Genomic DNA, 27,468 nt, shown 5'->3' on the forward strand with positions numbered 1-27,468 from the left:
CAGGGTTCCAACGAGGTTTTATTTTAGTTTCCAATATTATCAGCAATGATACAGGAGGAATTCAGGCAAATACAACACCTTAAATACATTCGAGAGAACTCGCTGGGTGGAGCTCGCCTTGCGCTCCAGAAACGAACATGAAATAGAACAAGGTTAGCAGCATCTAGTTAAAGTGCCTCTGCCACGCTTCCTTCAGAAATCGTCTCCCCTCGGTGGTGTGAATTTAATTTTACTTATTGTATAAGAAGCTCAAAATTTCATTTATCCCCCAGGGGCTACACTGAAAAAAAGTTTTTTTGTTTTTTTTTCCTTCAAAAAAGAACACAAAATTCATAGGTTTGTGTGACACTGATTCTTCCTGACTCCCTGGGAGGTGACCCTGTGGGCCCAGGCCTGGCAAAACACTCAGAACAACCTCACCACATGCCGACATTGGCCCAAGTCCATCATTTTGTCCCTCAAAGTGACTGAGGGGCTGAAGGACAAGCAAGGACATGGAAAAGATATCAGCCGTGTGGTCACCCACCAACTCCTTTTCCTCATTGCACCAACTACACGGGCAATGGCTGGATGGACCAGCAGGACAAGGCTTCCCTTGCCAAGCCTCGCCCTGGGCTTCACCGTGCAGGTTTGTTGGGATGTCTCTGACGTGGTCTTGCATTAACACCTTGGTGACAGGAACCTTCCCCACTTTAACCAGTAATAACCTCAAAACTCAAGGGCAGGGAACATTTCTCAAAATCAAGGTGAAACCAGTGTGTCAGGAAAGCTCTGAGGGTCAGGGAGAGCGGATGAAGGGTGCTGGGTCTCCCACGCTATCTTGTGGCCAACTGCAGAGTCGCAGGCACAGGAAACAGGCCAGAGGGTAGGTGGGTGGCTTGGGGCAAGGCAGGGGATGCAACCAAGCTAGTAGGGTAGGGCTCTCAGGCTCAGGAGCTTCTCAGAACAAGGTCAGCGGAGGCCCCTGTTCTGCACCAGCTACATTCCCCAGCCTCCCGGGCAGGGCCTTTTCTTCTCAGTTGCCACCAAGGCCCCACCTCCCACCATCCTGTAACCACCTGGACCAAACCAGCTCCCATCAATAATAAATAAACTATGCAGGCCAAGGACCAAATCCAAAGTGAGGAACGCCATCCCAAGAAGAGAGGCAAGTCCCTCCTCCCTGTGGTGATGGCCACCTGCTCTGACAGCGTCACTGTCACCAGCGTCAGACCCCTCCACACTCCCTCTCTGAGCTCCCCCCATCCCCCACTGGCTCTGTAGTGCTGCCCTGCCTTCAGCCTCAGTCTATAGCTCAGGGCTGCCAAGCGTGGCCACCAACACATCTGAAAGGCTTGCAAGCGGACAGAGCACTGAAGCCAAATGACCAGGTGACATAAGCCCCAAGTCCTTCTGGGACACTCGGGCTTCCAGGAGCATTTCCAATGCTTCTGGGAAGGAATTCCAGTCACTCTCAATGTGGCCTCTCTCTGCAGGATAGCTGGGGTGCAAGGAGGGCAGGTGGCACGAGCTGGAGGAAGGTGGGTGCTTGCCTGATGCCCCCGAAGGCTTCAGTCATCCTGCACGACTGACACCCGAGAACTTATCAAGCAAATGATTTTCATCAAGTGAACCTGATGAAGCAGAGAAGGGCCCGGCTGTGACTCCAGATGCCATGCAGTCTGGTCATCATTAAAATCTCCTGTAGGGGTCAGAGCCAGGGGACCTTCCTGCAGCAGCAGGTCAGGGGAGGGGACATAACTAGTGCTGAAGGGCTCAAAACGGTATGAGACAGTGGATACGTTCACTCTCTCGGGTGGCCAGGGACCGGAGCTGACGTGCCTAGGGAGCCCACCGTGCCAAGGGTGGTGACAGCGCCTTCCCCAGGAGGACCCTGCTCCAACCGCCCACTATCTGCTGGGCTGCAGGTACTGGTGCGTGAACATGTTGAGCTCGCTGTCCAACCAACCAGCTTTATTCCTGCAAAGACATAGTCATTTTTAACAATGGCAATTGTGGACAGGTAACAGTGACACTAGCTACATGCAATGACAAGTGACTGGCAGCCTCATTTAATCCTCCAATACCCTTATCAACCCCCCAGTACAGAGGAGGAAAGGGGGCCCAGAGAGGGAGATGGCTTGCCAAGATCCCCAGTGACGGAGTGGAGTCAGGCTTTTCTGCCTCTCAGGCCCCATGTTTGCTGTGCGGCTCAGGGCAAGTCCCTGAGCTGCTGGAGTCAGTGTGTCTGCTAATGAGCAAGAAGATGGGGCACTATCTGTGGCCCTTTGCAGCGACCCTGTCCTTGGCTTTGAAAAGCAGCAGAGTGCGCCCCCCTCCTGCACTCCAGAGAGGAGCATGTCCCTGGGAGATGACGTTCTGGGGTGGTGGATGGGGAGGCACATGTCTACACGGCAAGGGAAAGTCCGCCACCAGTGAGGGGGCCTGAGCTGAAACCCTTTGAAGTGCCACCCCTTTGGCTCTGCCACCCCACAGGCCTCTGATGTCAAGGGCGAGGGCAGGAAGTACAGGGTCCCTGTGTGCTGATGTTATCATGGGCCGCACCAGCCAAGGACTGACACAGGGCACGTTCGTCCTCAGCTGTGGCTGCCGTGAGCTCCTACTCCTACTTCACAGATGAAAACAGTGACACACAGGGAAGCTGAGTGCTGGGCCAGAAGCTAGGACCCCTGCTTCCTCTGACTGATGCTCCTTCCGGAAAACTGCTAATGGGAGCTCTGCCCTTCAGTGAAGCACCTGGAAATCTGGGTTCCAATCCTGCCCCTGTGGGTGAACGTGGTAGCATGCCCCTTTCCTGGGCTCAGAAACCCTGACCACACACGGGTGGCGGTCTGGCGTGTGCATGGAAAATCAGCACCCAGCATGGAGGCTGCTACCACCATGCACACCTGGGCCCCACCTCGCCCGACCATTTCCTGTGGGAGCCCAAACCAGGACTAACCTCTACAGGCAGTGTCCTGCTTAGAAATGGAGCTACCAACACGTGCCCGAGGGCACAGTGGCGGCTTCATGAAACAGCAGCCATGAAGTGCTGAGGTGCCGCAGTGCCCACAGGTGCCCAGAAACGGCCATCACATGGTCCCCTTCAGCTTCCTTCCTAGGAGGTCACCATGTCCTGCCCCAACTGCAGGTGCCTCAAAGGCAGTGATGCTGTCTTGAGCCTGGCACTCAGCAGCACCTGGCAGACATCTAACACGTGTGGCTAAGGTCCCTCCAGTGAGGTCTGTGTCCCTGAGAGACAGCAGCGGAGTCCCAGGGTCCCACCTTACCTGAGCAATTTGGCTTTGCTCTGAAGTGAATCGAGAACTTCAATTTTCTTGTTCATGGCAGCAATTTCCTGCTCCAGGTTCTCCCGGGTGACATCAACTTGCTGGCACAAATGAGCAAAGGTCCCAGACAGCTCCCTGAGGGAGAAAGGTGAGGTCACTGGGCATGCAGCTGTCAGGCAGGACGCAACTGGTGGCCAGGCCACTCCAGGTGGGCTGCCACTGGGCCTGCCCCTACCCTGCCCCTACCCTGCCATCCCAGTTCGGTGGAGTCTTTCCTAGCCTCTGTTGAAATGTGACCGACCCTAACACTAAGCCCTTTGTTATCGCCATGGCCAGGAGAAGTGGCAGCACAGAGCAGAGGTCACGGTTTGGGCAACAGCGCTGGGATTCAGAGCCTGGCTCTGCCGCTAATCAGCCAAGTGGCCTAGAACAAGGGACTATTCTTCAAATGTGTTTCCTTATTTTGAAAAAGGAGATGCAGATAATTTTATCTACCTCAAAGATTAGAAAAGTAAACAAAAAGTTAGGTGCAAAATGACCAGCAAAAGGTTTGCCACACAGCAAGAGAGGAGGACGCAGGCACGCCTACCCCCTACCAGCCCAGGGCAGGCAGCAGGCCCCAACCCCAAGGTGCCGTGAAGAATAGGCTGCCATCTAGGATTTCAAAGCTACACCCACAGTCACCTCCCCAGGACAACCTTAAAAAACTCCTTGACAAGACGTGTCCTCCCTCTTCCCTCTTCTTCCTTCCTTGGGAGACCAGAGACCTATGTCCTGAGACCTCTGTCCCTACCCTGGCCTGAGCTGGCACTGCCCGGCTAAAGACCCAGGGTCCATGACACTCAACCCACCAGAAGGAAGACTGGGCTGACCCACCCGGAGTGGAGTCCTCCCCAGGCCCCTGGGACGGCTTACTGCTGGACTTGGTGGCTGCAGTTGGAGCCCGTGTAGCTGATGATGAGCTGCAGCTTCTCACTGGCGTACTCAACAAACTGGCGCTTGAAGGCGCGCTCCTTGGCCTTGGTGGTCCACGTCAGGCGCTCATAGACGTAGAGGAGGCCATACAGCCCGAAGGAGAGAGCAATCAGTCTCCAGCCCACTGCCTTCCACACCTGCAGGGGCACATGGTCACCCAGGGCAGAGCCCCTTTGACCCCCAGCCCCTGTCCTTTTGGGCCCAGACTCCCAGGACTGCCCAAAGAGCCCCAGTCAAGGAGCCTAGTGTCACACGAGGAAGCTCCCCTTTTTTTTTTTTCTTTTTTTTTTATCAGGGATTGACCTCAGGGGCACTCAGCCACTGAGCCACATCCCCAGCCCTATTTCTACTTAGAGACAGGGTCTCACTGAGTTGCTTAGCACCTCGCTAAATTGCTGAGGCTGGCTTTGAACTCACGATCCTCCTGCCTCAGCCTCTTGAGCTGCTGGGATTACAGGCGTGTGCCACTGTGCCCAATGGAAGCTTTTTTTTTTTTTTTAAATATTTTTTTAGATGTTGATGGACCTTTATTTTATTCATTTATTGAACCCAGTGCCTCACACATGCTAGGCAAGTACTCTGCCACGGAGCCACAATCCCAGCCCCTGGAAGCCTTCTTTTAATGGCTCCTTTGACCCCACTGAGGCCAAGAGGGCAAGGACTCTCTCCAGTTGGGAGGGAAACAGTGTTGGCCACGACAAGACTCACATAGGGTGGACCAGAGCCCAGACCTAAGCAGGCAGATTATTTTCCCCCCAGTGCTAGGGATTGAACCCGTGGCCCCCTACAAGCTAGGCAAGCACTCTACCACTATTGAGCAGAAGCCTTAAGGATAAATGCTGATGTGCTTTTTTTTTTTTCCCTTTTTTGGTAGCAGGGATTGAACTCAGGGTGCTTAACCACTGAGCCACATCCCCCATCCCTTTTGTATATTTTATGTAGAGACAGGGTCTTGCTGAGTTGCGTTGGAATCTTGCTAAGTTGCTGAGGCTGGCTTTGAACTTGCAATCCCCCTGCCTCAGCCTCCCAAGCTACTGCCCCACTGCAGCTGGCTTGCGTAACAGCTCACTGTGGTGACACTGACAAGCAGGGCTGTGTGCAGCACCTGGGCAGATGGCTTCCCTGGGTCTGATGTGCAACAGCGTGGCTGAAGGCCATGAGGCTGCACCAAGGAGCTGGGGGCATCCGGACAGTGAGGCTCCTGTGGCCCACTGTCCCTGCTGGGCGGACCCAGGCCATTCCCCTTATACAGTTTCCTCTTTCACCAAAGAGGCCTATGGTCTGTGTCCACTTAGCAGGTTATTTGGGTGGACAAGACTGCCAGGTATCAACGTTTCAGCTTGTGACCCTCCTGCCACAGTCATCACCATCTTGAGAAAGGAACCAGAGCACCCGCCGCCTGCAGTCCCAGGGAAGGGGCTCTGCTGTGTCCCGCCTGTCCTACATTTGGGGAAAGCAATTTCTGGCAATGTTCATGACAAGCACCCTCTGCCACCACTGTCAAATGTCCAGGAAGGAACCTGCCAGAGCATCAAGAAAATCTCAGGTGTAAATGATTCCAGCAGCAGTGTGTCTTCATTCAGGGCGTGGAGAAGCCCAGCTACTTTGGAGTGGAAAGGAAGGGGCCACAAAACCAGGAGGAGGAGAGAATCGGCTCCAGGTCCAGCATGTCTTCTTTCCATCTCAAGCACTTCCAAGTTCCCACCTGCTAATGAGGAACCCTTTTTTTCAAGCCTAGTTCTCTAGAGCCCAGGTTTTTAATGCCTCGGGTCACTCCCCTACTCACTGTGTGACCCAGGCCTTGCAGTCAGATGGGGCATGGCTCAAATCCCAGCTGTACTAAGCCACTGCGGATTTTCCTCATCTGGGAAGTGGGAATGGTGCCAGCTAAACACACCTGATTACTGAGTGAGGCTTAAAGAGGCCAGTAACGTATGTTGAAGGGCTCAGGCCCCAGCTCCCATAGAAAGCACTCAGCTCACTGTGAAGCGAGGACCAGTACAGAGGCCACCTCCAGCACAAAGCTCCTCAGACCCTGCCCTCAGGCCCCTCATCCCACTCCAAGCAAGACTCATCACTGACCACTCCTCCAACCACGAGAATGCCCATGGAAGTCCTGGACGTCAGTGAGGCCAAACCCGTGACCATGGAGACCATGAGCTCCTCTTGGGTGAGCGAGCCCTGTGGCAGGGGGGGCATGCTGGGGTTGGCAGGCGTCAGAGGGACGGGACGCTGAACCTGAGGAAAGAGATGGCAAAGAGTGAGAAGAATGTGACAAACCTCACATTCAAAAGCCTCAGTGACCCTCAAGGCTAGAGGAGCTGGGACAGGGACACAGAGAACAGTTCTTCAACATCCAAGAGGCAAAACGAGGGGAAATGAGCTCTGCACCTCACAGAGGAGGCTTTACGCCTCCTGATGGCCCTGGCGAGTTCAGCACCAGAGGCCGCAGGACGGGAGCAGCAGCCATGCCGGCCCGCAGCAGCCGTTTCCAAAGTGTGGGGCCTGAATGGAAAGCCAGGATGCACGGGCTCCGGGTGGGGATTAAAGTCTACGTTTTACGATGGCAGTATAGATGACTATGTGAAAAGTCACCTCCTCTTGGCAGTTACCTACTTGTTTTAATGTGAATTTTAAAAAAATCATCTTAGCATTTGAAATTAGGACAACGCCGGGTTGGTCTGTGGCAGTAGTGTTAACTGCGGTGTCCCAGGGGTGGTACACACTGCCATAGCTGACAGCCTGGGGGACGCCTGGGGTAGGGAATTTGCTTGCCTGGTCACTGTAGCCCACCAAGGCCCGCCGGCTATTCTTGGGGCCCAGGAACCTGTTCACCAGCATGGTCCACCCAAGAGAAAAGTGGAACTCAATGTCCTCCTGAAAGTCAGCACACAGCTTGTCACAGTTCAAGTCGTAGCTGAGGGAGAAGCACTGGCGAGGGACCAACATGTCTATCTGACTCCGCACAGACACAGGAAGGAGGGGCTTCAAGCCATCTGTCAGGGACACAAACACACAGGGAGAAAGCACATCAGCTGGGAGTGTACCACCCAGTGCCAAGCCCCAGGGACCAAGGCCACACCAGTGAAGGCTGCTTAGCAGTCCCTCCCAGGACTCGTCCACACCCAGGATGAGTCAGCCTGGGGGAATACCTCACCATGACAGACGGGCCATCTTTCCCTGTGTAACTGAAGGCTCCAAACCTGCTACCCCCATGCCTCATGTGGGTTATGGGAGCAGGCCAAATTGTTGCCTATGGCAATCCTATCTGGTAACTCAGGGCAGTTCCCAGGTCTAGGAGCAGAGTGAGTTAACCCACAGCGCACACCAGGAGTGTACAGGTACCAAGTGAATCGTCATCAAAGGTGGCAGAGAAGGAAAGGCCATTATTTCTCCACGTTGGCCTGATTCCTAGGCAGCCCCAGAACCCCAGCCCCAAGCTCCTCTGGGGCACTAACCTATCATGTCCTGCTGCATGGTCTGCAGGGAGCTGGTGATGGCCGTGGAGCAGCGGTCAGACATGTTGCGGCCCAGCCCTTCCTCTATGTGGCGGTGCAGCTCCTGCAGCAGGAGAGGGAGGTTAAGAGAAGAGGCATCCCCGTCAGAGTTCCTTCCGGGAGGCCAAAGAACAAGGAGACCCTGAGTCTGGTCACCCAGGCTCACCATGAAAGCCAAGGAGGTGAGGCAGCCCAGCTCCTGTGACCCTGCTTCCTTCCATTTTGCTGCAGACCAGCTGGAGCTGAACTGCCGTCAGCGTGGCACTCACCCCCCACCAAAGAGAATCCAGGGGGCCCTGGCCAGAGTACCGCTGCTTCATGACTCACATTCTTATAGACCTTGAGGACCACTGGAGAGGGGTGGAAATCCATCTGGTACTCATCCACCAGCACAGAGAGGCGCCTGATCTCCTCGGCCATCGCAGTCGACACCTACAGCAGAGGAAGCGCGCTGCTGAGCACCAGGGAGCATTGCGGTCCCTTAGCCTCAGAGTCTCGCAGACGGTTTCCCCTCCCAGCAGCACCTTGGCTCATCTACAATCTGAAAAGCAGGTCAATCAATCTCCCATCAGGCATGGAAGACACCTAGAGGAGGAGTCACACAGTGGACAACGGAACCCCAGGGAAGCTCCATACCCTTAACTTCCTCCTGGAAAGCTGAGAAGCCCCTGAGATGACAAGATGAATTGACAAGGCACCCTAAGGCAGAGCAGCTGTGCCTCTAGGAATCAGTCCTAGAAAGACTTATACCCTGGATGCCACTGAAATCTCCCCCAAGTGCCTCCTCCTCGAGTCTCACCTGCCTTTCAACCTCCTCGGTAATCTGCTTAATTCGAAGTTTATAGTCCTGGGCCAGGAGCTCCAGCTGCTTGTCGATGAACCTCAGCCGGTCTTGCCGCTCCTCGCGCATTTCCAGGCAGTAAACACTACAAGCAAAGAGCACCAGTCAGAAGGCCACGTGCCACAAGGCGGGAGTATGAGGGCCCCTGGGAGGCAGCATGGGCCACCCGCCATCCTGCCCGGGCAGGTTTCACACACACACAGAGGCACGAGCTTCCCTCCCAGGCAAGAGGGAGTCAACCACGTGCTCCCCGATCTTCCATTTGTTAGAAAGATGTTGACAAAGAGGGGAAGACTAAAGGGGGTTTAGAAAAGGTGCTGCCGAGTAATGTGGAAAAAGTGCTGACCTCACCGGTAGGCAGGGAAATGAAATTAAAAAGAGGTACTACACTCCACCAGATGCCTAGGAAAAGCGGTCAGGCCTGGAGCTGTGGGGAGAGCTGCGGAAGTGGGAGTTGCCACAGGCAGTGTTGGGGGGACACTGGGGAAATAGCAACAAAGCCAAGTTGAGTAAAAACGAAAACACACCCACCCTATGGCAGAGCAGCTGCACCTCTAGGAATCGGTCCTAGAAAGACTCAGGAAAGCGAGCAAGCACGCACAGGCACGCGGCCCTGTGGCAGAAATTGCAAGGGCATAAGGAAAGTGAAGCCTAAAAAAATCAACCCAGGAAAATGAGGTATATCCACAGTGGAACTCCCTATGGCGAGCAGCACTCAGGAACTCGCACGAGCTCCGACAAGGACGAGGGGACACAACGCTGCCTGGAAGGAGCAAGGCGCAGCAGAGGCACAGGCACACCAGCACATGGGCAGCCACCCATCTGTCCTGTGAGACTGATGCAGAGCCCTGTCTGGTGGGCCCCAGGGCCTCTACCACCGAGCTACGCCCAGCCTGTTTAGTTTTTGAGACAGGGCCTGGCTGAGTTGCTGAGGCTGGCCTGGACCCTGCGGTCCTCCTGCCTCAGTCTTGTGAGTTGCTGGGCTCATAGGCATGAGCCACCATGCCCAGCTAAAAAGTAGTTTGTAAACAAGTGAGGGGACTACAGATTCATAACTGTGGAGCCCCTGAGGAGTGGAAAGGGTCAAAGATCAAAGGGTACTTAACACCCTTTTCCGTTTTAACATAAATCAACAATGTTAACTCTGTGGCAGAAGCAAGGTGTTTTTATATTATTCTCTGTGCTTTTTTTTTTTTTTTTTAAGTAATTTAAAAGTTTTTTAAAAATGTGTTCAGGCTGGATGCAACTTATGAGGCTGTACACAACCTAGTGAGACCCTAACTTAAAATAAAAAATGAAAAAAGCTGGGGTTGTGGCTCAGTGGTTGAGCCCCCTAGATTCAATCCCTGGTTCCAAAAAGAAAAAAAAAAAAACGTTCAGGCACTGAGACTGGTGACAGACAGTACCAGGCTGGACAACAGCTGAGATCTCCACCAAAGGGGATGGCCCTGCACAAGCCAGGAGGCACAATCAGACACTCAGAGGCCCGCCTCACCAGGCTTGAAGGGATCTGGCAGGAACCCAGAGCCAGCCTGCCATCAGGGACCCGGGCGGGACGGAGCGCCACCGCTCCTTCCTCAGCGCCCTCTCTGCCTGTCTGCGCTCCTGGGCTCTCACCGCTGCTCCTGAGCCGCGATGTGCAGGGAGTCCATGATGAAGCGAACCGCCTCCGCAATCTGCTTAGCCCGGACTGTGTGCTGCTCAAATTTCGTCTTCACTGCAGACTGGGAGATGCACTCCTGGAACAAAAGAAGCCCGAGGGAGGCGGGGGCCACCTAGGGTCTACAGCACCAGGGAACATCCTGGGAGAGCTTGGGAGAATCACCAGAAACCAGGATCAGAGGACTTACCTCAAATCTTCTCTCAAAATTCTGAAACTCAAACATCCTCACTTGAAAGCCTTCTGCAAGAGCGCCCCCTAGGAGAATTGCACTGCATTAGCGAGGAAACGCTTGACAGCAGGAGAAAGGCGGAACCCAGGGGCCACAACTACGACCACACAGGACACTGGCTGGACAGCAAGGTCTTCTCCCACAGGCTCTTCTCACCAACCCAACCCCAGAGTGACTGCCACCTACTGACTTGCTGCAAGACCCGCCACCTTGAACACAGCTGCGTTACCTCCTTCTGGCATGCCCTGGGCCTTCTGGATCCGGGCGTTGAGCACCTCCTTGGCAGACACAAAGAAGATGCGGTCCCCAGCCTGGGCTCGATCCACCACGCCCAGCTCATCCACCAGGAAGCTGCTGCAGCGCTCCATGTGCTGCCGCCGCACCTGGACCCCAAGCAAAGGGGCATATGTGACCATGGTGGGCTGCAGGTGAGCCCCTCCGGATGGTGCCCACAGTCCCCAATGCCTTCTTTTAAAATAGGTAATATGTTCACATGACTGTCAAAAGGTACAAACTCTCAAAAGGTACAAACATAAACAGTGAAAATCACCCCATCTCTGCTCTCCAGCCACCACAATTCCCAGAATCAAATGTTATCGTGGGAGTGTCCTGGGGTATGGCCTCACAAGGACACTTCATGTGTACAAGCAGAAACACTTAGAAAGGCCCCAAATTGCCTCTTGTCAGACTCTATCTAGTGTCACACTTTGGTGCCCCAGAAGAAAGGAACTAGGAGGTCAAGAACCTAAACCTGGTTCTCCGCCCTGACCAGTTGAGACTTCCCAGGGCCTCGTTCATACAGTGAGTGGCACCACTAGAAAAGGCCTCCCAGCGCTGATGTCCTAGGGCTCCAGGGATAAGTAAGGCTGGGGAAGTGGCTCAGCGGTAGGACACTTGCCTATGGTGCACAGGGCCCGTTTCCATCCCCAGCACCACAAAATAAATAACAGCCTCTCGTAGACACACGTAGGGCACTCTTAACAGGTATCCTCCCCGCAATACTTATTATACCTGTCCCACAGGGGGAGGTTGGATTACTGCCCTGCATCAGACAAAATCTGGACTCCCATCTGCTGACTGCAGGCTCCACAAAGGAAATCCAAAATCACCAATCTATTGCCCTTTCTTTCATTTCACACATAAAGTTAAAGAGTTGTGAGCTGTCAGCAGAACCCATCACCCTCTCCTTTTTTAAAGTTTCTCTCCTGGATGTCGGATGTCTTCCTAAGGCTGTGTCTATTCCACATTTACTATGTGTGTGTGTGTGTGTGTGTGTGTGTGTTTTAAAGATTTTATTTTAGTTGTAGATGGACACAATACCTTTATTTTTATGTGGTGCTAAGGACTGAACCCAGTGCCTTCCACACGCGAGGTGAGATCTCTACCACTGAGCTAACCCAGCCCGTGTGTGTTTTAATGAACCCAAATGAGCAAACACGGCCCCAAGGACGCAGAGTTGGGGGATGTCTTCAGACCTGGGGGAGAGCCACTCAACAAGGGTCATCTAAGAAAGTGAACAGGAGAGGGGAAGGGAGCTTTCAATGCCATCAGAAGATACCACAGGGAACACCGGGCAATCGTTGGTGAGAAATTAATTCAGGGAAGCCATTATATCTGGTGCATGAGGTGGCCAGGGTAGACAAAGCTCCCACAGAGTGCTACCCCCTGAGCAGCCAAGAGGTACCAACCTCCTCCATGTACTCCGGCTCCGAGGCAGACGCATCCCAGCGGTTGTTCAGGATGAAGATGTTGGGGCGGGAGAGACGCTCGCTGACCTTGTGGAAGAACTGCTTCTCCTAGACAAGGGGGTGAGCCTCAGGGGGAGGAGCTGTACCAAGCCAAGGCCCCACCAGCCACCTGCCCAGCCAGGACCGTGGAGAAGGCAAAGGAGGGTTACCGTCTGCATCAGGGTGGACTCTGAGTTGGCCACCAACACAAACACGTCAGCATCCAGACAAAATTTGTCAATCCAGCTGTCCAGCTCTGTGGTGACGTCAATTCCAGGGCTAAAGGTGACAGGGGTAAACCAACATGGTCGGCCACAGAGCACAAGCCCTGTTCTTCCTGCTGTGAACAAATCTGGGTCTTGTGAGGCAGCCTCCAGAGAAGAGAAAGCCAGGGAGGAGAGGAAGAAGGTCTGGCCTTCTTGGGGGAACTTTCACTTCCCACTTCATGTCGTTCCAGATTGCCTGGAAACATCTTTTTAGCACACACATCTGTCACACTTATAAAAATGTAATGGCTATGGCGGGCACAGTGGCACACACCCGTAATCCCAGTGGCTCAGGAGGCTGAGACAGGAGGATCACAAGTTCAAAGTTAGCCTCAGTGAGGCAGTAAGCAACTCAGGGAGACCCTGTCTCTAAATAAATACAAACTAGGGCTGGGATGTGGCTCAGTGGTCGAGTGCCCCTGAGTACCAAAAAAAAAAAGTAATGACTTATGATTTTACTCTAGGGATAGATATTAAAGTGAATTTTTATATCTATGAGAGTCCAGGTAAGTGCAGCAATGCTGTATTTCCTGGTACAGTTTTGGAACCTGTCCATAGCTGGGGCAAAGGTGTCAAGAAGAATGAAGCACCCCAACTCCCACCACACACACTCGCCCACACACACCTCAGTACTGGGATGGATTGAGGGCCTTCCCCACTTTTGAGCTCTCCACCCATCTGTTGAACAGGACATGTGCAGGGCACTGATACCAGTGGGTATGACAGTCCAGCTCTGGACGAGAGCCAAGAGGCAGGACTAGCTGAGCCTCTGAAAGGCAGCAGTGCTTGAGCAGAGCAAAGACTGCTGGGGCCTTGGGCCTGGGTCATGCAGAAAGGGAAACCAGGACCTCCAGGCTCCTCCCCTCTTACCTGTCCATGAGCACAAGGTCATCCTTCAGAAGTGGGCACTTGGAGTTGGGCCACATCACACTCACCAGGCTGCCAGCGTTCAGCTGCTCATCCTGATGGAGGGCATGAGCCAGCTGGTTCACAGTCTGACGGTGGAGGAGGAAAGAAAGATGAGGCCAAGGAAGAGCCCAGGCCCACTTCTGGTGCCGGAGCCTGGGAGGGCTGCCCATGGGCTGCTCCTTTTCCTCATTTAACACATAAAGTTGAAAGCTGGGAGCCACCTGTGAGAACCGCCTCCTCTCCTCTCTCTAAGCCTGTTTCCCGACAGCTGCCTAGCTGCATGCGCTGCGCATGGATTAATCCTTTATGAATCATAGCGAGCACCTGGCCCCGAGTGAGAATGCAGCTGCCACTCAGAAGAATCAAAGTGCGACAACCCCAGATGGGTGTGGGAATCCTACAGCCACCCAGGAAGCTCTCACTGGGGTACCCCGGGAGGAGCGGCCTCACTCCCCTCCTGCCTAGTGCAGTGAGCCCTGGTGAGGGCCGGGCGTGCACGGTAACTGCTTGGCGCTCTCTCCACCTTCCCGCCTTCCCGCCCTCTCCAGTGCCTGCTCTCTCCTCTGAAACAGGGTTTCCCATCTTCACCACTGGGAGGCGTGGCTCTCTTCTGGGAGGTGGCGCCAGCCTGTCACATGGATGGGCTGGTTGGGCCAGCCTTGCCTCAGCAGCGCACCCACCTTGACGCTCCTCTTCTCCTCTGAGCCCTCCGTGAGCAGGAAGGCCTCGTGGCCATCTGTGCCCTCCACCCGCAGGAAGCAATTGGTGGTGTGGCCGATCCCAGAGGGCAGAACCTTGTCCCAGAGCATGGCATTGATCACAGTGCTCTTCCCATTACTCGTCCTAGGAGGCAATAAAGGCTGTCAGTGAAGCCCAGAGAAGCCACAGGTTTGGCTTTCACATGCAGTTATTGAGCAGGAGGTCTAGGGACTTGTTCTCTGCAATGCCACCGACGCCCAGGTAGCACCAAGAGAGGCAGAGAGGATCCTAGGGTTTGTTGAAATAGGCAAGGCCCCTTGGCTGGAGCCTGTGCCGTGCCCCAGTTCATCACTTCAGATGTGCAAGGGGTTTGTGCCACGTGCTGCCCCCCCAGGCAAACTGCCCTTGGATAATAACCCAGCTCCGCTCAGGAAGTAGCTCAGCAGCCCTGGGGCTGGGGATGTGGCTCAAGTGGTAGCTCGCTCGCCCGGCATGCGAGCGGCCCGGGTTCAATCCTCAGCACCACATATAAACAAAGATGTTGTGTCTGCCGAAAACTAAAAAATAAATATTAAAATTCTCAAAAAAAAAAAAAAGAAGTAGCTCAGCAGCCCTGATGGAGACGCCCCTCTCTGAACACAAGGCACTCCCATTGACACCATGGCCTCTGTCTCAGGGCCGTCTTCCTTGGTCTAAATGAGCTTGGCCAAAGACCCCCATCGCCAGACACCTCACAGGACTTGTTTTCCACGTGGGCTGTTTGGCTGCTGTTTTCCCACCATGCTCCTCCTCCCACGAGGCCCCACCTCTCCATCCCAGCTGTGAGTGCCCGGCTGCAGGGGAGACTCCTTCATCTTTCCACCTTTCCCACCCACTTCCAAATTCTGCTTAAGGTGGCTCTCCTCAGTGTCCTGTCCACTCTGGGTGTCACAGCTCCCCAAATGCTACACACACTCACGCTCATTCAGAGCAGAGCAGAGGCTTCCCAGCCACATCACACACCTCGGAGCCACATGGGCCTTCCTGCATGCAGCAAGACCAGCACTGCTCCTGGTCAAAGGGAGGTGAGAATGAAGGACTGGGAGGCCAGGAGAGCTGGGGGCTACACCAAGGCCACAGGGCCTATTCCCTCAGCTACCACCGTGTGCCTGGCATCCAATATGCCTTGGGGCCTTTCCACAGTATTGGATTTTGATTTTTTTTTTTAAGTGTCTTCTAGATTCCACAGTGTAATAAGAAGCTGAAAATAAAACTCTTGTAATAGGAGAAAAGCTTCATGGCACTGAATTTGACAATTATTGCTTAGATATAACATCAAAAATACAGTCAAAAAATATAAATAGACAAATTAAACTACATTGAAATAGTAGTTTATTTGCACCAAAGGATACAATCAACTGAGTAGGCGTGGAATGGAAAAAAATATTTTACCAATACAGAGTGTTCCTCAAAGGTCCTTCAGCTCAATAACAAGTGAAGAGCTTGAATGGAATTTCTCCAAAGAAGATACACAAATGGCCAGTAAGTGCATGAAGACGCTCAACACCACCCCTCATTAGAGAAATGCTTATCAGACCCACAATGGAGGGGCTAGGGAGGGGCTGGGGAGAGTGTTTGTGCAGCATGCATGAGCCCTGGGTTCAATCCTCAGCACCAAAACCCCAAAAAACTCCAAACTCACAATGGGAGGCAGGCACAATGGCAGGCCTGCAGTCCCAGCACCAAGGTAGGAGGATTACTAAGGCCCCTGAGTTCAAGACTAGCCTAAGCAATACAGCAGGCCCCATCTCAAACACAACAAAACCCACAATGCAATATTACTTCACACGTGGTAATCGAAAACCAGAACAGGGCAGGGGTGGGTGGGCGGGCTGAGGTGGGGGTCTGTGTGTGTGAGCTCATGAGCATCCCAGCTACACTGGAGCCTAAGGTAGGAGGATCACAAAGTTCAAGGCCAATAAAGTGAAATCATGTTTCAAAGTAAAAAATAAAAAGAGCTAATGATGTAGCTCAGTGGTAGAGCACCCGGGGTTCTATCCTCAGCTGTATGTAGGTGGGGGAGTGTTGGCAAAAATTAGAGAAACCTAGTCCTTGTGCTCTGCTCTGCGGGTGTAAATGTGCCATGGCACAGTCGCTCCTGCAGTACAGTGGTTCTCCAGAACAGGAAAAAGACAACTACTAGGGCTGGGGTGGTAGCTCAGTGGCAGAGCGCTTGCCTAGCATGTGTGAGGCACTGGCTTTAATCCTCATCACCACATGACAATAAATAAGTAAAATAAAGGTATGTGTCCATCTACAACTAAAGAAAAATTTTTAAAAAATACAATTGCTATATGGCCCAGCAATTCCCTTTCTATGTACACCTAAAAGAACTGAGAGCAGGGACTAGATAAAACCCAAGTTCAAGGCGGCGTCACTCATCACGGCCAAAAGGTGGAAGCAGCCCAGGAGTGCACGGACAGATGAGCGCATAAACAAAGCTCAGTCTGCACACACAGAAGAAGAGCAGCAACCTCGGACAGGAAGGAAATTCTGACACAACTATAACGTGGAAAACTCTGAGGACACTATGCTAAGTGAGATGAAGGAATCACCAAAGGACAAGGACTGTGCTATTCCACTCACATGAGGAACCTAGAATAGTCAAATTCTTATTTTTTTTGTTCTGGGGGATTTAACCCATGGGTGCCTAATACTGAGCTACATCCCCGGCCCTTTTTATTTTTTTTTTATTTTGAGACAGTCTCACTCAGTTCCTGAGGCTGGCCTTGAACTTGTGGTCCTCCTGCCTCAGCCTCCCAAGTCACTAGGATTACAGGTGTGCACCATCTTGCCTGGCTGATATATTTCATTTTGAGACAGGGTCTCCCTAGTTTGCTTAGGGCCTTGCTAAGTTGCTGAGGCCAGTGACTACAGGTGTGCACCATCATTGAACTCAGTGCCTCTTGCATGCCAGGCGAGCGCTTTACCACTGAGCCCCAGCCCAGCCCCCCTAGAGTTTCAATACTTAGGGTACACCTTCTCTTGCACCAATCTCATACAAAGGTCAGGGCACATACAGAATAGTTCTTTTTTTTTTTTTTTAGAGAGAGAGAGAGAGAGGGAGAGGGAGAGAGAATTTTAATATTTTTTCTTTTTTTAGTTTTCGGCGGACACAACATCTTTGTTTGTAATTGGTGCTGAGGATCGAACCCGGGCCGCACGTATGCCAGGCGAGCGTGCTACAGCTTAAGCCACATCCCCAGCCCCAAATAGTTCAATTCTTAAAGATAGAAAGTAGAATGGGGGCTTCTGGGAGAGAGGGAGAATGAGGACTTACTGTTTAGTGGGGACAATTTCAGTTCTGTAAGATGAAAATATTCTGAATACTGGTTATATGATAATATGAACACACTCACTCCTGAATATACACTTAGAAATGGTTAATTTAGGGTTTAGGGACATAGCTCAGTGAGAGAGCTCATGCCTAGTATACAAGAGGCCCTGGATTCACTCTCCTGTACCACCCCGCACAAAAAGATGCATTTTATCTTATAAATATTTTACAAATAAAATAAGGAAAGCTAGGCATGGTGGCACACACCTGTAATCTCAGCAACTCAGGAGGCCGGAGAAAGGTGATCACAAGTTAGAGGCAAGCCTCAGCAACTTAGCAAAACTATGTCTCAAAATAAAAAATATAGCCAGGAGCAGTGGTGCATGCCTATAATCCCAGTGGCTTGGGAGGCTGAGGCAGGAGGGTGGTGAGCTCAAGACCAGCATCAGCAATTTGGCTAGGCCCTGTCTCTAAATAAAAGATAAAAGAGTTGGGGATGTGGCTCAATGGGTAAATGCCCCTGGGTTCAATCTCTAGAACCAAAAATAAAAAAATAAAAATCAGAAGAGTGATGCGGGCTAGGGATGTGGCCCAGGGATAGAGTGCTCATCCAGCATACAGGAGGCCTAGGTTCCATCCCCAGCACCGGGGGAAGAGAGAGAGAGTAATGAACTCAGGACTGCCCTCCACTCCCTGCCTGGGCACACTCTGGCTGTGACCTTGCTCGGAGGGCCTTCCTCCCTCCCTCTCACCTCCTCTTCCCATCCAGGAAGCTGTGAAGGCTTCAAAGACTCACCTGCCAAAAAAAGCCACTTTCATATGCCGCCGGGCCAGCACCTCGCTGATGCCCCTCACTTTGGATAGATAGCCTTTGACATCCAGAACCTGCTCTTCTGTCGTAACGGGGTCCAGTTCTGCGTTCCTGTAGGTGTCTGGAGCGGGGATGAAAACGGGCCACGGCATGGGCAGGAGCTCCACGGCACAGGCGGGAAGGGCCAGCGAGCAGCTGTGCTCACCAGGACTTCCAGCCCACCTTGATGGCACCCTACTGTGGCTCTGCCGGGTGGCAGCTAAGAATACAGGTGGGAGCGAGACCGCCCAGGTGCCCACGCCAGTCCTGCCTGCCTCCTAGCTCTGTGCCCATAGGCACACAAGCCAACAGCCAAACCTGCTTCATGAGACTACCGTGAGGATCAAGTGAATCAAAGAGCCGAGAGGGCACTGGGGCACCTGAATGCTGCTGCTCCTGGGCCCCAAATCTCTCCCCTCGCGCCAGGCTGAGGCACCTGTCTCAGGCACCCTGCGCATGTGGCCTCATTCGGTCCTCCTTACTTACATGGCAGAGTCAGTAAATGGCAGAGTGGGGATCTCAACCTGACCCTGGTGTCTGGGCTCTTACCCACTCCGTCACTGTGCAAGGTCCTTCCTGAGTGGTCCTGCTGGCCCCTCCAGCCTGGTCTCTTGCCGCCCCACTGCCTCTCACTCCACCTCACCATCTCCCAAACACCAGCCTCTTAACCCCTCTGGGCTCTGCGGGCACTGCCCAACCCCCTCTCACACTCTGATGAACTGATGAACTTGGAACTGTTCCTACTGGGCCTTGGGTGCAGCTTAGATGGCTCAGCCCCCAGGAAGCTTCCCTTGGGCACACACTCCAGCCTGAGTGGGTCCCCCTTTCCATTCCCACAGCATCCTGGATTCTCTCCTCTCAGCACTTAACTTCTCTACAGTGCTGCTGGAGGCTGACCTGTCTGTCCATCTACCACGGGAGGCTGACCTGTCTGAGTCTGTGTCCTGCAGGTGCTCACATGCTGGCTGAGCAAGTGGGTACCTAGATCACGGGACTGCTTTTCCTAGTGGCCTCGGCAGGTACAAGGCTAGCAGATCATCCCAGAGCAAGATCCTGGCCCATCCCATCCAGCACCTGGCTGGAGAGGACATGGCGTTTGGCCCCTTGGCACACTCCCACAAACCACCAAGCTGACAGGCCCCTGCCCTGACCACTCTCAAAACATCCAGAGCATGACAAGTGACACGTCAGAGCCTGCACAGTCAGTTTGCCTTACAGTTAATGCCACCAAAGAAAGTGACCACATCAATAAGCCCCACCCCATTCACCAGTCACCACCCCTCAAGTTCCTCCTTTATATGGGCACGTGAAATGGCCTTCACAACGACCCTCGAGCACATGGCTACACAAAAGCAACAGCCAGGAGTCCGCCAGGCCCTTGTCAGTGCCCTGGGTGCCCTCTCCACCCAGAGCAATGGCAACCGGGAGGGATCGCTCCAGGCCATCTACTTTCACAAAAAGGGAAATCAAAGCACTTGTCACATAAACACCGCCCTGAAGCACATATGTGCCCCCAGAATCGACTGAGTGCTCTGGGCTCCAGAAGAGCAGCAGCTTTGACAGCGCAGGCCAGGCACAGCGGAGCTGCTGCCAAATGGAAAGGTGGTGAGCTGGACTCACTCCACCCTCCAATCACACATCTTTAAGCCAGGCGTGGTGGCGCACGCCTGTGATCCCAGGGACTGAGGCAGGACGATCATAAGTTCAAAGCCAGCCTCAGCAGTTAAGTGTCCCTGGATTCAATCCTCAGTACCAAAAAAGAAAAGAAAAAAAAAAAAAAAAACTTTTAAAATTCAGTTTTTTAAGTTATTATTACTATACTTTTTTGTGGTGATAGGGATCAAACCCAGGGCCACAGGGCCACATGGCTGCTTGGCAAGTGCTCTACTCCACGCTACATCCCCAGTCCTAGAGTTTTGTTTTTGTTTTTTAGCTGTAGTTGGACACAATGCCTTTATTTAGTTTTTATGTGGTGCTGAGGATTGAACTCAGTGCCTCATGTATGCCAGGCGAGCGCTCCACCACCGAGCCCCAGCCCAGCCCCGCTAGAGTTTGAATATTTAGGGAGCACCTTCTCTTGCATCAGTCTCATACAAAGGGCAGGGCACAGACAAGCTGATGAAAATGGACACAATCCCGATTTTTTCGTGGAAGCCTCACATAGGAGCTTGGCGTGGAAAACAAGAGAAGCCAAGTGACTCAGCTGACGAAAGGCAAGATGGGGAGAAGGCGGCCCACCGGAGCCAGGGGTGAGCCTGTGGATCTCCACTAGATTCCTTGGGTTCCAAAAATGCCTGGTCTCACTTGAGTCTGTCATTCTCAAATGAGAAAACCAAGGGCAGTTAAGACTCAGCTACTGGGTTTTCAGACGATCCCTGGACCTGCAGCCATGGTGCCCTTCTAGACCCAGAGCCTGAGACATTAGTGGCCAGAGTGGGCATCAGACCAAATGGGGCTCCAGGAACCAGTCCTTCTCTGCCGGTAGAGCAGGAACTAGAGGCAGGGCTCAAATTAATAACTAGTAGAAAAGGCAGAGGTAATAGGAGCTCCCTATTCACAGTCCTGTCACCAGACTAAAAATACGAGAGGGCACACTGTCTGGGATAACCAACACCTGGCAGTGCTTGGCACTACAGCAGCCAGTCCTGGCCAGGGAGAACACACGAGTTGACCACAAGCTGCTCAGTGACTCCCAAGGCAAGGACAATTCTCAAGCCTCAACCGACTTGCATTTTAGATAAATGAAACAAAATATGCAGAATTCTTAAATCAATTCTTAAATGACAGTTCACATGTCTTCCTGGAGCCCTATTCCACAGGATTCCAAGAGCAGAGCATGGCGGAGGGTGACGACCCCCCTGGCATGAGTTCCTCAAAAGCAGGGCTGCACTTCCTCACTCCCCAATCCTGCTAACCATCTCAATGGACCAAAGGGAGCCTGATGAGCAGGTGACAGTTTTACCTTCAAGGAAGGTGGCACTCTCCTGGATATAGGCCCCCAGCTGTTCAAAGATGCCATTGATCTTCTTCTTGGCAGTGACAAAGTGCTTGAGAGGGGAAGCATTCACCTCAGCCATGTGTCTCTTATCCTTCTTGACTGCGACGATGGAGTTGCATCGAGAGAAAAGCAGGGACATTGCGCTGCAAGACAAGACCGTGTGAGTGAGCCCAGGAACAGCCACCTGGGACAGTCAGCTGTGGGCATGGCATGGGGTAAGAGGAGAGCCAGGACCAGTTCTGAGTTCTATCGAGAATACAGGGCAACCAGCAGGGTGTGGTGGCACAAGCCTGTAATCCCAGCGGCTCGGGAGGCTGGGGCAGGAGGATCACGAGTTCAAAGCCAGCTTCAGCAAAGAGTGAGGCCCTAAGCAACTCACTGAGACCCTGTCTCTAAATAAAATACAAAATAGGGCTGGGGATGTGGCTCAGTGGTCAAGGGCCCCTGAGTTCAATACCTGGTACCCCTCCCAAAATGGAATTTGGGGCAACCAGCATACACTCAAGAGATGGCAAGACAAGAACCGGCACATCAGAGTAGGAAGGGGGCCCCCAAGACACAGGCCAGTCTCCTGACCTGCTGCAAGGGCACTCAGACACCTGGTGCCACAGCCCTGAGTTCAGGCCCACCACTGGCCATCCTGCTGAGCAGCTGACAAGCACCTCAGAGAGTGATGGGGTGGAACCCTGAGTGACATCAGAAGCCCTCCTCCAAGTCTAAGGAAGAAAAGTGCAACAGAAATCTGACTCATCTCTTATACTGTAACACCTAAAAAAAAGCGTCAGCAAAGTGCTGCTCAAAGTCAGTGATGTCCACTCCCACCCCACCCCCTGCCACTCTGCTGTCCAGGAGCCCGGTGGCCCTAATTCCTAACAGGATTTGCTGTTTGCTGGAGGGATGGAAACAAAGAAGAGTGATCCTCAAGTAAGAAATACCTACTTCTAAAACTTATTTTAGAAAACATCTATTGGTCTCCTAGTCTAACACATGTATGCTATAGAACATTTGGAAACCAAAGAAAAAACTATATAACTACTATTTTGTGAAAGGCGCTGTTAACATGAGGTGCGTTAACAGCTTGTTTTTGGGTGGTGCTCTCCTGCTTCCCTCAATCACATGCATCTTTGTATACTTTTTTTTCTCCCTTCACAGCAATAACATGTTAGGGGCTGTGAGACTTGACTCCAAAGACCTAGAGGTCTTGGCTAAGGTCAAGAGGTGAATATTCCAGAGAAGGTAGCTCCCAGGCATGGCTGGGATCCCTGCCCCCAAAAGTGGAGCCTGCCAGGTCTTCTGAGGGTCCTCACACAGAGCCACTGCCCCACAGAGCCCTCCCATCCTGAGGTCAAAGGTAAAGGCCTCTCCCTGGAAGAGGCAGCGTGTGAACTGTGTGTGCCCTACTGTAGCACTCTATTCCCAGCCACCCTCCTGGCAGCCCAGCCGGATTTGAGTTTCTAGTTGGAATATGAGACAGGTGCTCAGGGATGAGCACACACAAGAAACTCCCAAGTAGTGCCAAAGGGTGCCGAGCAAAGAAGCAGAAGAAACATTCAGAAAAAAGCACCCAAAGATGAATGCTAAAGCTGGCTCCCAAGAACTGATGATCCCAGCCAGGCACATACCTGTAATCCCAGCAGCTCCGGAGGCTGAAACTGAAGGATTGCAAGTTTAAGGCCAGCCTCAGCAACTTAGTGAGGCCGGAAGCAACTTAGTGAGTCCCTATCTCAAAATAAAAAATAAAAGGACTGAGGATGTGGTTCAGTTCAATTCCAAGTATCACGCCCCTCCCTGCAAAAGTACTAACCATCCCAAAGGGTAGGCAGGACACACAGACACACAGGGAAACAGGAATCCACGTGTGTTACTCAAATATACAATTTCTTTGCAGCGTCACAGATTCCTTGGGAGGAAACTACTGTTTCCCTTCCTCCTCCATGACACTACAGAACCACACAGCTTTCTTCTTCTTCTTTTTTTTTTTTTTTTGGTTGGGGGTGGGGGAGACCTGAGATTGAGCCCAGGGGTGCTCAACCAACGAGAACATCTCCAGCCCTTTTATATTTTTCATTTTGAGACAGGGTCTTGCTAAGTTGCTTATGGCCTCACTAAGTTGCTGAGACTGGCTTTGAATTTGTGATCCTCTTGCCTCAGCCCCTCAAACTGCTAGGATTACAGGTGTACACCACTGTACCTGGCCTGGTTTTTTTTTTTTTTTAATTAAAAAAGACAGTGGAGTCCAGTGAGGTGGTGCCCACCTGTAATCCCAGTGGCTTGGGAGACTGAGGCGGGAGGCTCATGAGTTCAAAGCCATCTCAGCAACTTAGTGAGGCCCTAAGCAACTCATTGAGACTCTGTCTCTAAATAAAGTACAAAACAGGGCTGGGGATGTGGCTCAGTGCTTGAGTGCCCCTGGGTTCAATCCCTGGTACCTCCCCCCCAAATAAAAGACAGTGGAGTCCTGAGAAAGAGAACTAAAAACAAAGTGACTCTCCAGCTCCTTCAAACAGAAAAGGAGAGCACACTGTAATCAGGGGGTGTGGGCAGGCAGGAGAGGAGCAAAGTCAGCCACAGAGAAGAGAACAGGGTCTGGGATGGGGCATGATGTAGCGATGCATATGACCCTGAAATCAGGTAACAGCTGGGTGCAAACCCTACCGGTTCCCTCTCGGGCCATAAAAGCAACTCACTTCATTTCAGAACCTTGGACTCTTCGTGTATACAAGTAAGATACCACATCAACCCTGAGAAGACTAAAGACGATGACATGAGCAATTGGTGGCACACAGTGAGAGCTCAAAGGGAGTTCTTTTTGTTTAAAGCAAAAGTAATAAACTCTACCAGCAAGATATAAGGCTCTCCCCACGAACACCCAGGTGTCAGGGAAGACACCCCCACTCCCTACCATGGCTATCAAGCAAACAGATCAGCTGGAGAGGTCAGTTCTTCGAGGTCCCAGAAGTGACTGGCTTGCAGGAAGCCAGTTCCCTGATCACAGCTAGGCTTTTAGAAGCAGGTGCTTTTAAGTCCTGATCATGGTCTGCAAGCCCAAAGGGTATGAACCAAAAGCATTAGTGCTCAGTAAGTGAAAGATTGAAGGGAACGCACACCAGTCAAAGCTTAGTGGTTCAAGGTTAAAGGTCTGCTGGAGTTCAGCTGGCCTAGAGGCTGCTGCCCTTGCCCACCTGCAGCGGCATGCCCCAAACCCTCCTAAAACTGCTGACTCCTTCATGCCGTCTGATTTCTCCAGCCCTCCTAATTCCCGAGCCAAGATTCTGCACTTAGTTCTCCTCTCTATCTGGACTCTTTTTCTCACCATCCTGACATACTCCTGCTGTCCTTCTAGCACCAACTCGGGTATTATGTCCTCCATAGAGGACACACACCCTTATCTGACTTTTAGTTTTTAATCACCTTGTGTCCCCTGAGCTCCTAGAGAGTCCGTCTTTCACAGAGGAGCGATCGACCTCTTTCCATTGCTACCTTCCTCCTGCACCACTGTCAGATAAAGGATGAGTGAGTGAACACCCTCTCAAGGACACCACCTTAAACTTGCCATTTCTAGATACACAAATGCACTTTTTTTCATAAAAAGCAGTGTTTAGTTATCTATTTGGAGTTCCATGAGTCAAAAGAGTTGAACAAACCTTTCAGATTCTGAAATTGAATCCTTCCAAAAAGCAAACTGAACATAACTAAAGTTGCAAAATATGGGGGCTGGGGATGTGGCTCAAGCGGTAGCGCACTCGCCTGGCATGAGTGTGACGCTGGGTTCAATCCTCAGCACCACATACAAATAAAGATGTTGTGTCCGCCAAAAACTAAAAAATAAATATTAAAAAATTTTTTTAAAAAGTTGCAAAGTATGTGCAAAAAAGCCAAGATAGAGACCCAACTGCCTCAGGGGATTGTCTGCTGACTGTATCCTCCCAGAGCAGAGAGAGCAGCTGGGTTCCTGTTCCTCCTCTGAAAAGCCCTGATAGTCCTATTTCACCACAGGGCTTGCTGCAGGCATGTGGGACCTGTCATCTAAGCATAACTGAGCCAGAGGGCCCAATTCCAGTGTCTATTACACACTCCAGGTTTTTAGGACAGCCTCAAAGTGATCTTGAGTTTATGGTTTCAGACAGTTTACAGCAGTACTTCCTAAAGTATGGTCCACAGAACTCTATTTATACCTAATGTTCCATGTAAAAAGGGTTCCATGCTAGAATCAGTTTATACAACACCACACGCCACCACCCCTCTCCACCGGCACACATGAACACAGTAAAGGCCTTGGTAAGGAAGACCACTTTAAATGCAATTTAAGTATATTTGATCAGCATTGCACAAATTTTTTTTCAGTCAAGAAACTCTTCTTTGTTAACAGACTTCAAAATTCTGAGGATCACACTTTAGGGAAAGGTTCATTTATCCTGATAGTCTAATTCCACCCCCCAGAAGTGCTAGAGGCACAACAGATATTAACCTAAGACTGGAAACAAACTCAATTCTGAATGGAAACTGCTATTAGCACTTCAAGGTGATCAAAAGCTTTGCCTCTACCCAGGCCCTAGGCTATTAGTTGAGGAGTATTAGCTATCTGGGGTGGAAGCAAGGCAGTAGCAAAATTCACTGCAAGGTGTGTTTGGATCCCAAGCACAGTCCCTGAATCCACACCACCTCCTTACCCAGTTTTATGTACAGCAACTCCTAGCAGGGAAAATAAAATGGATCCACGGATCGTCTGCTGGCACAACTGGAACAGAGGAGAAGCTAAGAAATTGAAACAAAAGAGTATACAGGGTAAAGGAAGCAGAGCAGACTCTTAGAAGACCTGTGATAAGGAGCCAACCTCTGCTGGGCAGAGACGGGAGGAGAAGAATCAGCACAGTAGAGAAGAACAAACAAGGGAGAGAGAGACTACCCTCAGGGAGCCCAGGAGATCCCAGCCAGTTCCTGAACTGCCAACCTTTAAACAGGCCCAGCAAAATCCTCCACGAAGTAAAAAGGAGATATAATATTTTTGTTCAACACAGGTAGCAAAGCACCATATAGATCTGTACAAGCAGGACCCCATCCCAGAAATTTGCCACTGCAGGGCCAGGGAGGGCGCAGCATGCCCCTTCCCACTGAACCCTGATCCAGGGCACCAGAAGTCACAGGCACCACTTACTTTTTGGATGGTAAGAGACTTTTCACAGGGTGGGCATCATGGACATGGCTGGAGTCAAAAAAACGAAAAGAATTTGGGTTCTTCTCTGTGTTGTCTCAGGTCGAGGTTGGCTATTGATTGTGTTGACTCCACCTGTCCCGACTTATTGGAAAGGAAAAGGGAAATGTCAACAGGTGACCAAAAGAGGAAAACAACTGATGTGCAAAACATGTCTAATCAGGTTTGAAAGCCAAACAGACTCATCCCTGAGGGAAGCTTACTCATTGAGGTACTGGGGAGAGGGGCTGTCATGTGAGCAAATGGCCCGGGGAAAACACAACACAGGTGCAGGTTGATCACACATGTGTTCAACCATGTGCACCAGGGAGGTGCCCTGCGGCCCGTAAGGCACGTCCAGAGGGGGAGGGGAGGGAGCACAACCAGGACGAGGACTGGGCTTGAGGACAAACTGCCAACGAGAGTCGCGGGGCAGAGTGGTGGGGAAGAGCAGTGGAACTGACTGGAAGTCAGTGGGTCCCGGCTGCTGTACGAGGCGGCTGCGGGAGGGCAGGGCAGGCTGCCCGCACTGACCCGGGGCACCTGTCAGGCGCTGAGCAAAAGAGGGCCAGATGAAAACCGAAAGGGCAGGGGTCTGGGGAGGCGGGGCGACGGGAGCGCCAGGGGACCCCACGCCCCTGCCCGGGGTCCCGCGCCCCACCGGCTCCTCGCAGGGCCGTGCGGGCCGGAGGCGAGGCCGCAGCGTGGGGACGCCCGTCAGGCCGGAACCTGACCCCTGGGGGCCCTAGCGTCCCACCGGCCCAGGCCAGGCTGTTCTGGACTCTCCGGGCCGGAGCCGGCCGTTCCCACCACCCCGGCGCGCTCGCCCTCTCACCTTCACCTTCCCGGCCTCTCGGCGGCCATCACACCCACAACGTCACCAGCAGGCGCCACCCACGGGGAGGTGCAGGGAGTGCGCGCGTCACCAGCCGCCGCGGGCTTGCCGCTCGGCCCGGATGAACCGGTGGACTTCGAGATCAGCCAGTTGGATTCTATTACTCCTAAGGTTCAGGGAACCCACGGCTGTGCGCATCGAGA

The 27,468-nt window shown here is 52.4% G+C and overlaps 1 protein-coding gene across 4 annotated transcripts; it reads right to left on the minus strand.

The window, feature by feature from the left end:
• Window positions 1–27,468, minus strand: Mfn2 (mitofusin 2). 4 transcript variants are annotated; one of them, XM_046424902.2, is made up of 20 exons: window positions 27,266–27,468; window positions 26,395–26,535; window positions 25,910–25,977; window positions 21,204–21,382; window positions 18,188–18,323; window positions 14,057–14,219; window positions 13,338–13,462; window positions 12,372–12,480; window positions 12,163–12,270; window positions 10,704–10,857; window positions 10,433–10,500; window positions 10,200–10,321; window positions 8,541–8,667; window positions 8,069–8,173; window positions 7,703–7,805; window positions 7,020–7,240; window positions 6,327–6,482; window positions 4,185–4,381; window positions 3,270–3,404; window positions 1–1,959 (listed from the first exon to the last, which is right to left on the minus strand). In XM_046424902.2, the coding sequence occupies exons 4-20, from the start codon at window positions 21,376–21,378 to the stop codon at window positions 1,890–1,892; spliced, it is 2,274 nt and encodes a 757-aa protein (XP_046280858.1). In that variant the 5' UTR covers window positions 21,379–21,382; window positions 25,910–25,977; window positions 26,395–26,535; window positions 27,266–27,468; the 3' UTR covers window positions 1–1,889. The 4 variants fall into 4 exon arrangements, with proteins under 4 accessions (XP_046280858.1, XP_046280857.1, XP_046280855.1 ...); XM_046424901.2 differs by having other exon boundaries at window positions 25,910–25,994; XM_046424899.2 differs by lacking the exon at window positions 25,910–25,977 and having other exon boundaries at window positions 27,266–27,467.

The sequence above is a fragment of the Marmota monax genome, unplaced genomic scaffold (assembly GCF_021218885.2).
Source record: "Marmota monax isolate L192 unplaced genomic scaffold, Marmota_monax_Labrador192_F-V1.1 WCK01_AAM20220418_F8-fsc00080, whole genome shotgun sequence".
Taxonomy (NCBI): Eukaryota; Metazoa; Chordata; class Mammalia; order Rodentia; family Sciuridae; genus Marmota; species Marmota monax.

Coding starts and splice junctions, on each gene's coding strand:
- Mfn2 (XM_046424902.2), bottom strand. CDS start 21,378: ATGTCCCTGCTTTTCTCTCGATGCAACTCCATCGTCGCAGTCAAGAAG. Junction 10,322..10,432: donor ATTTTGAGAGAAGATTTGAG/GTAAGTCCTCTG, acceptor CTTTTGTTCCAG/GAGTGCATCTCCCAGTCTGC. Junction 4,382..6,326: donor TTCTCGTGGTTGGAGGAGTG/GTCAGTGATGAG, acceptor GTGCCCCTGCAG/GTGTGGAAGGCAGTGGGCTG.